This window comes from Fukomys damarensis, unplaced genomic scaffold (assembly GCF_012274545.1).
Source record: "Fukomys damarensis isolate Sample0158 unplaced genomic scaffold, DMR_v1.0_HiC HiC_scaffold_18, whole genome shotgun sequence".
In the NCBI taxonomy this organism is placed as follows: domain Eukaryota; kingdom Metazoa; phylum Chordata; class Mammalia; order Rodentia; family Bathyergidae; genus Fukomys; species Fukomys damarensis.
This window is the reverse complement of record NW_022900930.1, coordinates 53,013,236-53,030,310: the sequence shown is the minus strand read 5'-3', so window position 1 is coordinate 53,030,310 and position 17,075 is coordinate 53,013,236. Positions and strand designations below refer to the sequence as shown.

Sequence of the window (17,075 nt, the reverse complement as noted above, 5' to 3'; positions counted from 1 at the left end):
GCAGCTTCTAAAACTAATGGCACTTACTGCAAGGCCATTCTCCTGAGGACATCCTCCATGTGACCTTGGAAGGTGATAATACCACTAGCATCGCTTGCCTTGACTCTGCTCGGCTTCCCTGCATGGCCCCATTCTTATTCCTGAGTTCCTCAGCTCGCAAAACACTCTTGAGTTCCCAGTGCACATCTTTGGTTACACTCGCTGGCACTGGGGAGTTCCTAATTCACCTCTGCAGTCACATCTCACACCTGTGAGTTCCCAACTCACTCATGAGTCACACCCACTTGTGCACGTGGTTGGGGAAACACTTTCATTACACCTAAAGCCAAACTCACAACTCCCCATTGAAAAATGCTTCTCGGGGTCCTTCTCCTGGTTTAAAGTAGGGAGAGTGAACTAATTCACCCACCCACCCTTCCAAACCTCGACAGAGGCCAATGCGGAACTGTTAGTGAAAGTGCAAGGAGACCGGATCTCTGGGGGGCTGGAGCGATGCTAGGAAGGTGACCTCACAGCTTCCTCATCTCTCCCGCTGCCCACATCCCTGCCAGAGAGGCCAGCAGGGCAGAGCATCCCTGAGAGACGATGCTGACCAGCAGGGGGCGTCTCGTCTGCTTGCCCTTCACACCCAGTGCTCAGCTGGGGCAGGTTCTCCGCTGCGGCAGCGGGCAGGTGTCTGGGATGGCTTCTCCCCACTGCTGCATGCTGCCCACTCCACACCAGGTGCCACGCTGCACCAGAGTCAGGCACCAAACTCGGCCTCCACATTCCATCTCCACGGGAAAGGCCGGCAGGGTTCCTGCTCATCTTCCCCCAGGTCCCTAAATCAGAGCCTCCTTCACAGGCTCATGACCCTGCACACAGAAAGGGACAGAGAGAAATCCCACTGAGGGTATCACATGGCCGGGCTTGCTCCTTCCTGCCGGGAACTCCCCAGAGTTGTGAAGAATCACCACGGGCTCATCTTCCTTGCCCATCTCCCTGCTACTGCGCCTCTCCTGGGTCTCTTTCCACGCTCCTGGCATCTCCACCTGCATCTCCTTTCTTTGCAATATACACATGTAACTTTCATGGAACATCTACACCTCAGTGTCCAACCTTTTGGCTAGTCTGGGTCATACTGAATAAAGAGGAATTACCTTCGGTCTTTATAAAATATATAAATAATGTATAAAAGCAACAAAACTACATAAGTTGTTAAATTACTTCATGAAATATCACAGCAAGCCCAGTTTAATAATTAAATTAGAAAATGCCCATCCCTGCTTTGTAACAATGAACACTCATCTTCCAGACACACTTGTGTGTGTAGCGTGGATTATTATGTGCATTGCCAATCCTTGCATTTTACTCACCAATTGCATACACACCTTTGTCCCCTACTCAGTGTGTGCTAAAGGTCACAGAACAGTGCTAGGAAGATAACATCCTTGGGGACACATTACTGGCTGTCTGGGGACGTAAGTTGCTCATAGGCTGTGAATTGGAAATGCCTCAGATAGACATTAGCCTATTCCCTCTGTTTATTCTAACAGCAAAAGTAACTCATTCAGCAACCTACAGGTACCCAGTGACGTACACCGGGCTCCATAGCAAGTCTAACCCATGGCATAAACACGTTTTAAATTTGGATGCCCCTGGTAGTGGATATTCCATATTTGGTGTTAGTTCAATGCAACATCTGCCACACCCCTCAAAAAGCCCAACTGCTTCAGTGCTCCCTCTTGAAGCTTTCTCTATCTAACCCCCAGGACTACGCTGCATTCTGAAGTCCTCTTCATTTTGGTAGATGAATAAATGCGATGGTAAATTGTTATCAAATTGTCAATTTCTTATGTTGTGCCTATTCGTGTTAACACTTCTAGTTCTAAGTCAGATGATGCTATTGCCCCCACTTAGGCACACATATTAATTAGTTTTATTAATTAGTCACCCTCAAAGGAAAACGTTCTCGCTGTCTCTACAATACACGAGGAGTCTGAGGCTTGGGAACTTTGCTGACTTGCTCAGATTCTCAGGGCTGCAAGATGGAAAGATGGCGTCCAAAGACATGGGAATAGGGCCCTGAAATCAGGGGACCTCGTGAGAAAATGTGAATAAGGGACGGACTGGAGCACAGGAGTCCGCATGGTTTGCATGGGAGAGCTGGTACCCTAGGAAAAGCTGGCCATGGGGTGCTGAAAGGACCTGAGATACCGAGACCCAGATATTGAAAACTGGAGCACAAGACCTGGGGTACTGAGAGGATGGTAATGGACCCTGGGGCCTTTCTTAGAGAGATGCTAGCCCGGAATTCCTCCGTGCTCCTGAGAAAAGCCCACAACTGCCTGGATGTTTACCCATTTCTGTTTATTAAAGCTGGCATTTACACATAAATAATAGCTCAGACATTGGAACTCGGAAAAGCAAACAAAACCCAAAGGCATCTGGTGTAAACTTCACTGGATATAAATCAGAAAGTTTCTGCTTTGAGGCGGCACCTGGCAGGTTCAGGAGAAACCTGTGAGGCATTGGTGGATGTGCAGTGGGACCCAGAAACAGAGAGGCAAGTGCTTCTGACAGAGCCCTGTCCTACCACGACATTGCAGAACCAGTAAGGGGTGTGGGGCTGGTAAATTTAACACTATTACCCATACATCATTTAATATTGCTCATTTTAGCTTATTTAGCTGATTTGAAATTCATATTCAGAATGATTTCCTGTCCATTTTTTTAAAAAAATGAAATCAATATAAAGGTGTTTTGCCTATGCCTACTACTTCCCTTGTTCCACTGGTAGGCATCTATATATAGTGGATTTAAACTCAACTAAAGCAAGTCATTTTGTAGCAAAAGAAACACAATTATGATTATGTTTTTCTGGCCTGTGATTTAAGATGCAATAACATAATTACAAAATATGTGTGCAAAACATATGGAGAAATAATATGGTTTCCTTTCCTCTCACCACACGGGGAACATATAATCAACTTAATGCATTTAAGATGAGGGGTTTGGGAAGGGCGGAAAGTTGTTTACTTGTAGGAAAGCACATAGATTATGGTAGCAAACACAAGCAGGTGACTTAGAAACACCGGGCGGGGCTTAGCTTGCGTCTAGACGCACAGGTGCGGTTCTAGCGCTGGTGGCTGTACAGATGGCCCGGGGGTTCTTGACAGCGCAGAAGGAGCGCGTTCCCAGGGAGGCCGGAAGAGGCGGGGCTTAGGGCTGATGGAGCAGATATGCCAGAGGCCAGAATAGGTCAGGAGGAAGACACATCAGAGACCGGAAGAAGCCACGTACTTCCTCTCCAGACCCAGAATGATGCCCTACACTTAGGATATCCACCATGTCTACACGTCGGGCTGCTTTACAAGGGGTGTGGGTGTGTGAAGGGTACCGCGGCTGGACCCTTTTAATCCAGATGGGACAGACATCTGCCGGGCTGTGTGGTTCAACAGTTGACTGGGAAGCAGGGAGGCAGCACCCAGAGGTGGGAGCCAGGGCCTTACCTTGTCGGGGTCAGTGGTGGTGATCACCCACACGCAGTGTGCGTTGTCCTCATACTGAACCGGGTAGTTAGGGGAGGTGATGATGCCGCTGGGCCCACGCAGGTTGGACCCACACGTTCTTGCTGGAAGCAGACAGAGTCAGTGTTACTTTCTGCAGCATTTTACCAGGGGAGAAGGCCTTATAGCCTGAACACATCATAGCTTTGAATGCTCACAATGGACAGAGGCTTGTGAACTCAAGCTGGCCAGGGGATTTTGCTTAGCCTTGGGACCATTGCTTGGAATCTTCGGTGTGATCTAGAAGTGCTTTAAGGAGGAAGTCTGGAGAGGTGTTAGTACTCACAGGATGAAATCTTGGATAGCACCACAGATAACATGAGTGTCAGATCAGTCCTGTTCTGACTTAAAATAAACACAAATCAAAACATCCTTCCTATGCATGGAGCTGTGTGCAGAATTCTGTGTGCACTTTGGGTTGAGCATGGATGCAATAAGACAGGAGCAGCACACACTGGTTATCCCAGCCACACTGCGCACAGATATACCTGGAGAAGTGGCCCCAAGCCCACATGCCACCCTTCCAGTGTGAAGAGTGTGGTGGAACGGGGTGGGGGGTGTTCTCCAAAGCCTTTGGCAAACATCAGACTGTATTCTACAAATCCATACAGATTTCTTTCTAGCACCATGCAAATAAAACCTAAATTATTGCTGGAAATTTAAAGAAAGAAAATAGAAATGGTGGCTCAAAAAGCAAAAGAGGAATATTGTGTTCTGCTTCTTCCAGCTGAAATGAATGGCCCAGTGGAGCGTAGAATGACACCGGTGCAGAAATGACGCCACTTGGGATATAAAGACTTCAGTTGATCTCTTTTTCTAAAAACTTGTCTTTTTCAAATCAAAAGGGAAACTTTGAAAATCTAATGTCAGCCCAGAGTCCAGTCATAATAACACCAATTTAAGCTAGGTTTAAAATAGCAAAAGAAAGAAATTCCCCAAGAAGGAGTAGGGAAAAGCTATGCCTCATCGTCCCAGGCACCCTCATTACATGGGCCAGTCTGGCTGATGCGTGATGATCCTGCCATGTCCGGCCCCTGGTCGAGCAATGGCTTTGGGTCAGTACTGCTCTAGGAGATGCAGCTGTCCCTCTGGCAGGCCTGGACTTCTGAATGGTGGACTTTCTGTGGGAGTCAGGAGCAGTCACTCAGTAGCGCCTTTCCTGATGTTTCTGGGCATATACATTTATCTCCTCCACATGCACTGGTATAAGATGATAGCTGGGCCCCACAGAACACACCTGTAATCCCAGGCTTGTGGAAGGCTGAGGAGGGGGATCACAAGTTCAAGTTTAGCCTGGACAATTTGGTGACTTAGCTAGACACTCTCCCAAGGATGGACATGGAGATACACAGAGAGAGAGACTCTATTTCTAGGAATACATCTTCTTGTAATTACTAAGCTGCAGTTTCATCTTTCCTATAAGGCTCCTAACTTCTCAGCATTTCCTTCTCCCCACTTGTACAACCTCTACAACAGATATGTTCTTTATTGTCTGGATCATAAAAAACTGAGATGCTATCACCACAGATGACTACCCAGTTGCTTAGCATTTACTCTAGAAACATGCAACTAAAAATTTAGAATACTACACGTTAATAAATGTGTTTTAAAATACTCGCATTTGTGCTCCAAGTGAGCCACATTTTTAAGTGAAGATGGAGAAAAGATTATTTTTCTTTCCAAAGGTTGTCTGAGCGAGTTGGGTCCTGACATGGACCCTCCCTGTACACAGGTCTTCACTGGCTAACTGGTCTGCCTTAGGAGTTTGTGCTCAGAGAGGATCAGGAGCTTCACATGTGAAATCTACCTGCAGCACACTGAGGTCAGCAATATTGGATTATAGTGGACCCTCAAGTTACAACCAGCCTAACACACGAGTAATCTGAGTTATAACTGGAATTTTAGTTTTAACTTATGGCAAAAGCTTGAGTTACATCCCAGATACTGGCTGCTTGTGCTTCCAGATGGTCTCAGACACAGATCTAACCCATAAAGAGCTCTGGAAGCAACATGACAACATCTTTTCCTGTGTGGGGCTTACTGAGAAACCCTGGACCAGCATCTCTCTAAGGACACTGAGATCTGCCTGTGTATAGGAGAAAGGCTTTGAAGGCTGTGTAGAGGAGCCTCAGCCTTCAGTTGACCAACTTGAGTTACAACCAGCCCTGGAGAATGAATTGAATTTGTAAATCAAGGGTCCACCGTATCTTAGACTGTTATTACCAGCACAATTTACATTACAATGACTTTCTGTTACTTTTAAACAGCTTTCCATATTTTCTGATTAAGAGCTGTTCAAAACATAATTTAGTGTTACCTAAGATATATTTCTTGCTTAAATGATGAGTGTATTTAACCACACTGCTATTTTAAATATTTCAAACTCTGTGAAATCACATCTGAAGAATGTGCAAGGGGACCCCAGGTGCCCCAAGCCCCTGCCACCTGTGCACCCCTCAGCGGCCCAGCTGTCTCCCACAGTGAGACCCTATTCCTCCCTGTCCCAGCAGCAGGCTTTGAAGCTGAGATCCCAACTTGACTTATTAAAATGGGTCCCGAAATTTCATAAAATTTATCTCACCCACTGCTGCGGGACCATGACCCATAGTGATTGCTTCTGTGATCAAGCCACTGAGTGTGAAATAGCCTAGAAGAGCAGCACGTCTCCAGTCTCCATGCTCTCTCGGCACTGGGCCTCACACAGGGCAAGGCCCGAGCTGGCCCTTCGGAGTCATCTCTACAACCACCTGTCAACTAAATCCATAGAGTGCTTTCCTTGCATCAAGGAAGTAACAAGATAGTTTTACTTTTTTTTTAACATGCATTTTTAAGCAAGCTATCAACTACCTGAAATGAAATCAGTGGACATATTCAGGGCAGTGGTTTTGGTCTGTTTTGCTCATTTTTATCATGTGACATCAGGAACAATTCCTGACATCGATAGTTTCCTTAATAAATGTCTGCTGTGCCTTTGGGGTAGGTGTGGCCACCTTATCTCACATGATCCTCCTGCACCCACTTCCCTCTGATTCTCCTTCTTAAGGAGCAGCTGAACAGCCCAGCTTGGCTGCCCTTTTCCTGTCTATCTCATCTCCATCCTCATCTGCCTCTGAGCCACATGAGGCCCCTCTCCCTGCACACGGACTCGGCCAGTGTCAGCCTCCACGCTGAGTGGGCTGTGTCTCCCTCAGGGAGGGGCACAGAGGAGAGCCCTGCTCTCATAGACACGGGACCATTTGGTGCCCTTGGATGAGGGAAAATTCTTCCCTTACAGTTGCTCCTGTGCTAAACAGGTCTCCAAAGCATCACAAGAACATTCTATTAAGCAGCACAAGTATTCACAGTGTACCAGAACCAAGGAAGTCTCCGCTCCAGCTCTTCCTGCACCCATCGCTGGACAGCAGATGTGCATGTCCACACTGTAACTGAGTGTCTCTTTCCACTCCTGCCGCAGCCCTGGCCCTGAAATAGGGCGGCTCACCTACTGGGAGTGGTGTCCACTTACATGTGTAGTAAGTGTCCTTGGATTAAGAACCATGACCTAATGTATAATGGATGTCACTCTTTGGACAGAGTTCTAAGCTTCTAAACTCAAATTTCTCTTAAATCTATACATTTTCAACTAAAGCTAGAACTCACAAAATGTTAAGTTGAAAATATAATACATTAAAGGATAAAGTGGACAGGGAGATGATAAATCAGTTTTCAATGCCAACATATGTCATTTCTCCATTTAATTAATGAATATGTATTAAGTGAAAAATACATTTATTTCACATGATTTATCTCATTTAATGTGAACAGATTATTTGTTTATTTATGTTCAGTTCCAGGAAATTGCTTTTGTTCTAGGAACCATTTAGTTATTCAGGTTAGTAAAGGACAGGAATATCTTCATCATGTGAACTTAAATTAATAGGATATCTATCTGGACTCATGTGAAGGTTTATTTCAAGTAAATTAATAATATAATGCGTAATGTATTGTGTGAAAATTTATTATTGGCCGGGTGTGGTGGCAAATGCCTATAATCCCATCACTCAGGAGGCTGAGAGAGAAGGATCCCTGTGAGTTCAAGACCAGCCTGGGCTACCTAGTGAGTTCTAGGACAGTCTCAACTACATAGTGAGTAAAACTTTACATCATTAAAAAAAATTTAAAAAGAAAATTTATTACTGCCAGTAACAGTAACAATTAATATGGAGGAAAAATATTTATTCCTAAGTGACCCTAAAGATAAAAAGAATAAAGTACAAGAATCTGGATACAATAATGAATATTCTTCGAAAGTTACTAGAATTCAAAATTAATAATTGTGTGTATGTTAATAATCGTGTGTATGTGCATGTGTGTGTGGTTTGCAGTACCGGGAACTGAATACAGGACCTTCACAGTGAGCTCCACTCCCAGTCCCAAGATTCAGTTTTTAATCTGAGAGACAATACAGCTAAGTCACTAAGTTTCCCAGGCTGCTCTTGAACTTGAGCCCCTCTTGCCTCAGTTTATCATAGTGATGAGATTACAGGCATGCACCACTATGCTCGGCTTGTGTGTGTTTCTTCCAACTTCCAAATAGTAGCTACTTAGTCGAATAATCAGCACAGAAGCCATGATTTGGGAATCATTTGACACTGGACCTGTAATCTAGTGGAATGAATCATCTTTCAGATGCCAATAATCTCTTCTTTACTATTTTAAAGATCATTCCGGCATGCAAACAGGTTTAGAAATTACAAGGCTTTAACGGTTCTCAGCCCATGACAAGTTAGTAAGTGAAGGGTAGGTGATTCTTTCCCAACCTAACCTAGAGTTCTAAAGTAATAATTACTGGACTCTGTGACCCTTGCTGGCTCCGATGAGCTCTTCTGTAAGTATGGTGACAGCTGCAAGCAATACTTCCCTTCACTCCTGTACCCTTTCCGTGGGAGGGCAACCGGAAGGACCGGCGCCCAGTGGAAGGAAGCACATTAGCACCAGGGAGAATTCTCACCATTGCTCTCTGCCAAACTCTGGTGAATCTCCCACTTCCACGCTCTTAACACACAGAAAGACACACTCTGTGTTCTTCTTGGCTGGTGATTTTGAATCTCTGCTGCCGGTTAAAGAGATTCACGCACTTTTAAACAGCTCATATGTTTTTACTCTAGGAAGAGTCATAATAGCTGTGTTCATATTCCTAAATGAAGTAAGCATCATTTCGGATGAAATCACTCATGTAATTACCGAGCTACGGCAACATTCGTCTGGTGCTAACAAGAAGAAAGGTGATGTCTCGGCCTGGAGGCTCATCTGTTGACGGAAGCCCTGACTGGCTGTGCAGCTTCAGGCAGGAGGGCTGCGCAGTCACCCCAAGGGTTCCGGCTTCCTCCCCGGCCCTTGGGTGGGGAAGGCTGGGTCTTGTGGCCTTGGAGGGACCCTGGGCAGCAGGCCTGGCTGCAGCAGTGGATCTGAGCCCTTCGGAGGAGCAGCATGGCCCCACCTCTGGGACCCAGGAGGAGGGATGTGAACAGGGCTCCCGCGGCGTGTCTCCTTATGGAGAAGGCACTCCGAAAAGGAACTTGCTGCTTGGAGCCTGCCGAGAGCCAGATAAAGGGCCTTCAGCAGAGCTTACAGCATCAGACTCCGTGGTGTCCACTGTCCTGCGCCTGCAGGTACCCGTGTTATCTCCTCAGGAAGCAGCTGCCAGGAAAAGCTCTGCTGGCCAAAGCCTCTTCTGAGTCTTCCCTAGTGGACGACACTGGGCCACTGGTGGTGCTGGGGTCACATCACTGTGGCCCCTGAAGTGATCCGGATGCTGGGAGCCTGTCTGCTCCTGTGAGGGGCCGCCAGTGTAGGGCACCGCTCTTGGAGCTGCTGTCCCCCTGCACAGTGCTCAGGTGCTGAGGGCTCCACACTAAGGAGGAAGCCAGGCCACCGCTGGGCTGGAGTTCCCAGAGGCAGGTGCTCTTCAGGTGCCCGCTCTCAGTGGGATGCACACTTTGGATTCCCATGCCAAAGGGCAGCCAGCTGTGGTGGTGCACAGGGAGGCTGAGGCAGGAGGTTTACAAGGGAAGCAACTTTTCAACTCTGTCTCAAATGTAAGTAAGGACATGAATAAGGGCTGAGCATGAGTTCGGGTCAGGGTGAGGCCCTGGGCTCCATCCTCAGTGGGGCAGGGTGAGGAGAAAGAAAAAGAGCAATAATGAGAGGAGGGAGAGGAAGAGAAAAGGGAAGAACGTGGAGCACTCACGGGAATTCTTACACCGGCAGTCCACGTAAATGACAATATTTCAAATGTTTGGTTTAAACAAAATATGCTTCTGAAATACAATTTGTTTCTTGCTGTTTTTCAAAGCCAAGGTTAAGCATTTTACAGCTGCAAGAGGCCTGTGTTTGGCCTCATGGGAAGCAGCCAGTGATTTATCGGGACCAGCCCTGGGCAGGACTGGGACGAGGGGCCAGGCCAGACCAGGGGTGGAGGAAGCAGCCCTCAGGGAGTGAGACAGAGCTGAGGAGGTGTCTAAGCCCCGTGCTGGCATTTAGAAATGAGAGAGATAAAAAAATGAGAGCAAGATAAGTAGGTAGGTAGATAGAAAGAAATAGGGACAGAGTAGAGAGAGGAAGAACAAGGAGGAAGAGGAGGAGGCTAGGAAGAAGAGAGAGAGAGGAGAGGAGAGGAGAGCAGAGGAGGAGAGTGAAATGGAGGAAGGAGTCATTAAATGAAAAACAACCAGAACTAAATGATCTTGCAGTTTCTCCCATCTCAGCGAGGCCAGAGTGGCTGACCCTGGGGCACGGTCCCCAGGCTGCAATGCTGAGGAAGGCTGAGCGAGACACCCAGCTCTCTGAGGGCCTCAGAATGGTCAGAGGTCGAAAGTTCCTCTCAGGAAGAGTCTTTCCAGAAAGGGGACTTGAGCTCACAGCTTCCCCACAGACCAGAGGTCACTGCCAGACTAGAGGGTGTCACCCTCTGATGTCCCTGTGGCCAGAGAGGAGAGGCGACCTGCTGCCTTTAGAGGGCAGGGGTGGGCTGGAGCCCCTTCTCCTGCCCTCGTGTGGGTGCTCTGCCCAGCTCAGGGGCCCAGTGCCTGCTGGGAGCTGACGGGAGAGCGGGCTGAGGGCAGGGCTGGGCTCCTGTCAGGAGAGAAGCGGGGTGCTCTCTGGTCCCTCAGGGAGAGCGCTGGTGGTCAGGTGCACCTCGCACCACTCCAGATCGAGAAGGCACTGTTGTAATGCGTGTGGGAGGAGAGGCTCGCTTGCTGGAGCACAATGAATTTCCATATATTTGGAGTTGGGAAAAGTGCCGAAAACCATTCCATTTCACAGACTGTAACTTACACCACCCATCTTACAACTATTTGTACTAAAAAAGCCACTGGAAAGGATCATGGGGTTAAACTTTACCTTAGTAAACTTTACCATGGTGTGAAACTATACCTTAGTGTTTCTTTTTCTCCTTGAAAATACTAGTCTTTCACAAATTTTCTTATGCATTGCCAAAACCAAGCCCTAGTGTTTTCTTAAATTTATTAATATTTCCCACATGGAAGTAGCCAAAACAATTGTCTGCTGTTTTCAGTAGGATTTGTAAAATTCTGGTAGAATTAATGTAATGTGTGGATTAATACTTCGATTTTGTTTGTTTTCTTTGAAGATGGCCATCATGGTGACAAAGATTTTGCTCCACCAGTGATGTCAGGGATGACTTAAAACAGTTCTCCGTAAAAGGACAGTTGAGGGTCATGCTAAGAAAATCCTTCATCACCCATAAAAAGAAATCCCAAGAATTCAGTCTCTCTATAAATGAAATGAGAGAGTTTTCAGACTCACAGGCAGGCACATACAACTCTCCAAAAGACCTGGCTGTGCATCCGTGTGTACAGAATGAGGGACACAGGGACACTGGACGGGGCTGTGTGAGCTGTGCAGTTTGCTGTGTCTGTGGAAACGTGAGAACGCTGGTGCCGCGGGAGGCGTTCACCTCCTAACACGTCTGGAGAAAACATCTCTTTTCCAACCACACCCTTATGGCCAAGTTCTTCTCTATCTGCACACGGTGCTTAGCTTTGAAACCTCACTGAATGTTCAGGAAAAGATGCCCACCCCGAGGGAGGGGCCGGGCCACAGTGAGCAGGCGCCTTACCACGGCAGATGGGCCTGTGGTCACTCCATGCTGCAAGCGTCTCCGTCACCCGCTGACATGTGAGGGCCTTGGAACCCTGGAGCACGTAGTTGTCTTCGCAGGAAAACTGCACACTGGCACCGACCCTAAGCAGCAAAGAAACAAAGTAATCGGAATTACTCATAGAAGTCCTGCTAGCAAAGGGACGACAGAGGGGCTTCCATGGTGTCCTCAGATAAGACATCCCCAGGTGTGCTGCAGGGACAGGGAGAGGCTGGGCGAGGCTGGGGAAGGGAGAGGCTGCCCTGGAGCAGCTCAGCCTCTTCTATCAGCCAAGCAAACACACAACCGGGACTTGGCATCTCGGAAACCGAGGAGACAGCACAGGGTAGCCTCACTGAGAACTGCAGCTTACAGGGGCCACTGTGTGCAAAAGAACTGGGGGCCAGTAAGAGAAAGCAAAGCTGGTCATGAAGCCCTTTGAATAAATAGCTTTCAAAAGCAGAGACTGAAAAGGTCCCAGTGAAGGAAATGCCTCAGTAAGGATGGATGGTCCTGTCATAAACATTTATCAAATTCGAAAGCAGGCCGGAGACATAATTCTGAAATACATGTAATAGGAAAAGAGTCATTTGTTTCACAGAATGGCAATCTGTCTGGCCTAGCATTGGGTGGAGAACTGCCCGTCTCCAGAGCTGATTTGCAAACACGAAGCTTCAAGGTTGTAACCATTAACACTGGAGTACGTGTGGGGCAGGTGTGTGCAGCCGAGTGAGGACACTGCCAGGCCCACACACCCGTGCTCCTGCCAAGCCGCGCTCACGGCTGGCGCCGAGGGGACGGCAGTGATATGTCACTCTGTGAGAAGCCTGTTCCTACCAGAAGGAACTCTGCTTGTGTTTCTGTCAGACAATGGCCAGGGGCTGGGGAGGAGTCTCTGGGGGCAGCCAGAATATGAAGATCTCCAAGTAGATGTACTGAGAGAACAGTGGATCGGAGAGCAGAGGAGAACAGACAGAAGCTGCCATTCCTGCTACGCAGCACCAGGGAGGGGCTTCTCCTGGGCTGTGGCGGCAGCGGCCCCCACACCAGCGACACTCGCTCTTCTTGGAGGCTCCGGGAAGTATGAAAAGTCACCCAAGCAGGGTCAACAAAACTGAAACCTTTCTGAAGATCTTCTCAGCTAGTTTATTTGCCTATGTAAGAGAGTGTAGAGCAAGACCAACTGCCCAGATGTACATGTCTAGGAAGCCCACTTTTCAACAGGATCCATGAGCAACTCGAGTTACATGAAAATAATTTTGAGAAAATCTTGAGTAGAGGTACAAAACATGTACTCTTCAGGAAAAAGCACAAACCCCAAAACACAAACCTAATTCTCAGTTGCATTATCAGTCACTGCCATTATTTGAGACAGTTTTAATTTGTAGACATAGCTTTACATATTCCTTTATCATTGATCTGTGTTTAAACCCCTGGACCACATTGAAAAACTGAGGCAAATTAAGAATATGGGTTTGAAAGCAGCTCTGATATCCGCATATTCTCTGCTCCAACAGGACCTCCACCCTCTCGCTAGCACCTCTCCCACACCCAGTGTGCCTGTGAGGGCTCCCAGCGAACTGCATTTGTTTCAGTAAAAGCAATCATGAACCCAAAGCTCCAAATGCTCAGGCCAGGAGAGCAAAAATAGACCAATGAGATTGCCTTAGTCTCAGAATCTTAAGCAAAGTTAAGGACAAGTCAACAGAATGAAGAGAAAGCCTGCAGGGTGGGAGAAACATTTGTGATCCTTGTATCTGACAAGAAGTTAGTATCCAAACTATACCAGAGTCCCAATTAACTCAAAAGGAAATGTGCAAGTAATCCTCTTTAGAAATGAGCAAAGGGCCTAAGTAGACATTTCTGAAAAGAAGACATAGAAACAGACAACGGGTACATAACAAGGACCTCGCTGCTAATAAACATCAGGGACTAGAAACCATAGCATCACACATCCTAGGATAGCTACTTTGAAAAGAAAAAAACATATGGGGTTGGCAAAGATGTGGAGACAAGGGAACTCTTGGGCATTGTTGGTGGAGATATAAATTAGTACAGCCATTATGGAAATAGTATGGAGGCTTAAAAAGTAAAATACAGAGCTACCATGTGTTTCAGCATCCCAATATGGCATATTCACAGGCAAGGAGAGCAGCGTATCAGGGTGCACCTGCGTTCCCAGTTCCTTACAGCAGCACAAATAATAGACAAAATATAGAATAAAGCCACACATCCACCACGGCATAAATGGACGCAGAAAAGGAAGCATGCACATAAAATAAAACACCATTCAGCATTAAGAAATAAAGGAAAATCCTATAATTTTCAACAGCATGGATGAACCCCGAGGAGGAGATTGTGTTAAATGTCATAAGCCAATGAACAGGGAGACTTGCACTGCACGATCTCACTTAGTTGTAGCATCTTTACAAACAGAACTAAGACAAGTGGAGTAGAATGGTGATTATCAGTGGCTGGAGTGGGGAGGAAGACTGGGAAAAATAGGACGCCGAGTTCCAGTTTGAGCAGTGAGCTCAGGAGACCTCAGTACAGCACAGCGACCATGGTGCATCAGATACCCTCCTTCCCGAATGCTGCGACACAGAGTTCAGATATTCTCCTCACACTACAAACGCCAGGAGCAGGTAAGGCAACAGATGAGATTGAACCTTGCTACAGTGCCTACGTACATCTTTCAAAGCACGGACCTATGTGATGTATCCAATTCTCATCATTTTCAAAAGAGAGACTATTAACGCTGCGACTAATCGATATCATTTCTGGAAGTACAGAGTTATCCTCCAAAATAATATCGAAAAAGTACTGTTTCAGATGAATTTAGTAGGACTATGCTTGAATAAATCAGGTCCACACATGTTTGAAAGAATACAATATTGCCACATAAGAGATGAACATACAATATATAGGAATAAAGGAAAGAAAGGAACAATACACAAACTTCATACGTCTTAGATTTCAGTGGACTATGTCTACCACTGTACATCAGGGAAAATGGATAGCTTGTTCTGTGAAGGGTATTCTCATCTTAGGAGTAGTGATCAATATATATGGTGAATGTTTACTTTTTAAAATATTTTATTATACTCAGAGACATGCTGCCACTAGTGATCCTCCCCACTAGGATACCCTCCGCAACTGCCAGCACACTTACTCCATCATCCTGGCCACACTCTGAAGCAGGAGTCCTCTCTCCGAGTGTCTTTAGGTCCTGTTGCCATGGGTCATACAGTAGAAAGGCAGCTCCTAGAAGCACCCACAATACTCCACCCTAGTCCACCTTATCCACTGGACCTGGCACCATGAAACTTCTGGATTTCCCCAAATTCAAAATGACTGCAGGATTTAGGACATCAAGGCAGCCAAGGCAGAGCAGCTAAAGACACTCATGAAGGAGGACTCCAGAACTGCTTCAGACAGTGTCAACAGAGATGGGATGAGTGTGATTTCATGGAAGGAAAGCATCTGATGGGATTCGTGGCCCATGTATCTTTTACAGGAATATATTTTTAGAATCCTGACTGTTCTCTGCAATTTTTGCTCATGGACTGTAAGTACTTTGCTATATCCTAACAAATATGTTACTTCTGATTTTGTTACTTTACAATTTGAATTCAAGAGCAGATGCTCCATTCAGACGGCCTCTTCCTGTCCTTCAGAACCTGTGCCTCTCAGCTGAGATGGATCTCACTCACACTCCTGATGGGCGAGGGTCGCAGGATCATTGGTGGCTTTCCTCAACCCCTGCACTGGCCCCTTCTCTTGGATGGCGGGAAAGAGCCTTTGGTGATTATTCAAGCATCTCTAATTTTAAAGCAGTGAAACTGCCAACACTAGTGACCTCTCAACTCAGTTGCAGGCTAGAGAGTGGAGCCACGGGGAAACTGCATCCTGACAGCACAGCCAAAGCACAGTCTCCTTGCAGTGCCTGCTCCAGTTGGGGCTGAAGTGGAGGACAACACAGCGTCTAACTTTTTGACCCAAGTATTTGCTCTGGTTCTATACAGGGCATGCATCAGTCCAATCTGAAAATCATGTGTGCTCTTCACTTCAGAATAGAGCCAGCCAAGCTTTCACTGATTCTGATTACTGTTTGAGATAATACATACTCAAGAACGCAATGACTACCTAATTTGGTTTCTTGGAAATAGTCATAGAAAAAAAAAAGCTATTCATTGGAAAATACATTTAGATCACCTTAATTATGCCATAATCTAGACACTTACAAATTGTTGGGAATTTTAAGAATAAACAGAGAGGTGATTAGTGTCACCTCAAGACATAGTATGGGATGATAATAAATACTCAAGGGGCAAAATTTAAGTTAAACAGTGAAAGCAGCATAGTTTGGTCTTTTAAATAGAATACAATAGAGAGAAATGCAAGTTCACTTCCATCCACAGCATGTCTGACACCCTCACTCAGCGCTTGTCCTTTAGAGACACCATATTCATCACCATGGGCTTAACTTTGCACAAAAGTTCTCCCTTGAGTAATGGAGTATCTCTAAACATGCACAGTGCTAAACTGAACCATTTCTATTATGGTTTTCTACACAGTGGCTTTGAAGTGGGCTCCAAAACTACAGTGGATGTTCAAATGTTTAAAAAGTGTTTATCACAATAAAAGACAAGTGGCCATGAATCCCTTCAGGCTCCTTCGCCGCACTCCAAAGACACTTGTCCTACCATCTTTGCCACTTTCTGGAGCAGCTCTGGCGTCCTCTCTCCTGAGGGTCTAATCACTCTGTCCTGGCTGCCTTGGTGTCCTGAATTGACTCAGTGCATTCACCGTCCTGGTCATTTTTGTGCTGGGGAAAAAGCCAGGAGTGTGCAGCGCTTAATTTGTGAATAAAGTGGGCGAGGATACACCATGACCCTTCACACACCTGCCTTTCCATCCAATGGCCCTGGGCAGCAGCAATGCCTGTATATTTGTTCATACCCTGTGAAGACAGCCAGGGAAGACGACTTCCAGAACTGCCTCAGAAAGTGGTAAGAACCATGGAGAAGTGTATTCCAAGTGAGGAAAATGTTTTGATGGGGTTTAATAGCAATGTGTCTTTCACAATAATAAGTTTAATCTAAGCAATCACTGAATACTTTGATCACATCTCCTCTAGGTGATGATGATGATGATGATGATGATGATGATGATGATGATGATGATGATTGTTATTATTGTTGGTACTGGGGATGGAACTCTGATCCTTACTGTTGCGAGGCAGCTGGTGGAACCACTGAGCTAAATCCGCAGTTTCTACAGGTAGATTTATTTAAGATTGACAGCACAATTATTTCTGTGAAACAATAAGGTGTGACTTAAAAATCAAACTCGATTGCGGACCAGAGTGCGCATTGGTTCAG

The 17,075-nt window shown here is 46.3% G+C and overlaps 1 protein-coding gene across 1 annotated transcript in view; it reads right to left on the bottom strand.

The window, feature by feature from the left end:
* Csmd1 (CUB and Sushi multiple domains 1) overlaps positions 1 to 17,075 on the bottom strand; it is a 1,140,625-nt gene that overhangs the window by 369,476 nt on the left and 754,074 nt on the right. The window contains exons 8-9 of the mRNA XM_010620376.3: positions 11,671 to 11,795; positions 3,492 to 3,613 (exon numbers count right to left, since the gene is read on the bottom strand). Of these exons, the coding sequence (XP_010618678.1) occupies positions 3,492 to 3,613; positions 11,671 to 11,795 (247 nt within the window). The remainder of the gene's footprint in view (positions 1 to 3,491; positions 3,614 to 11,670; positions 11,796 to 17,075) is intronic.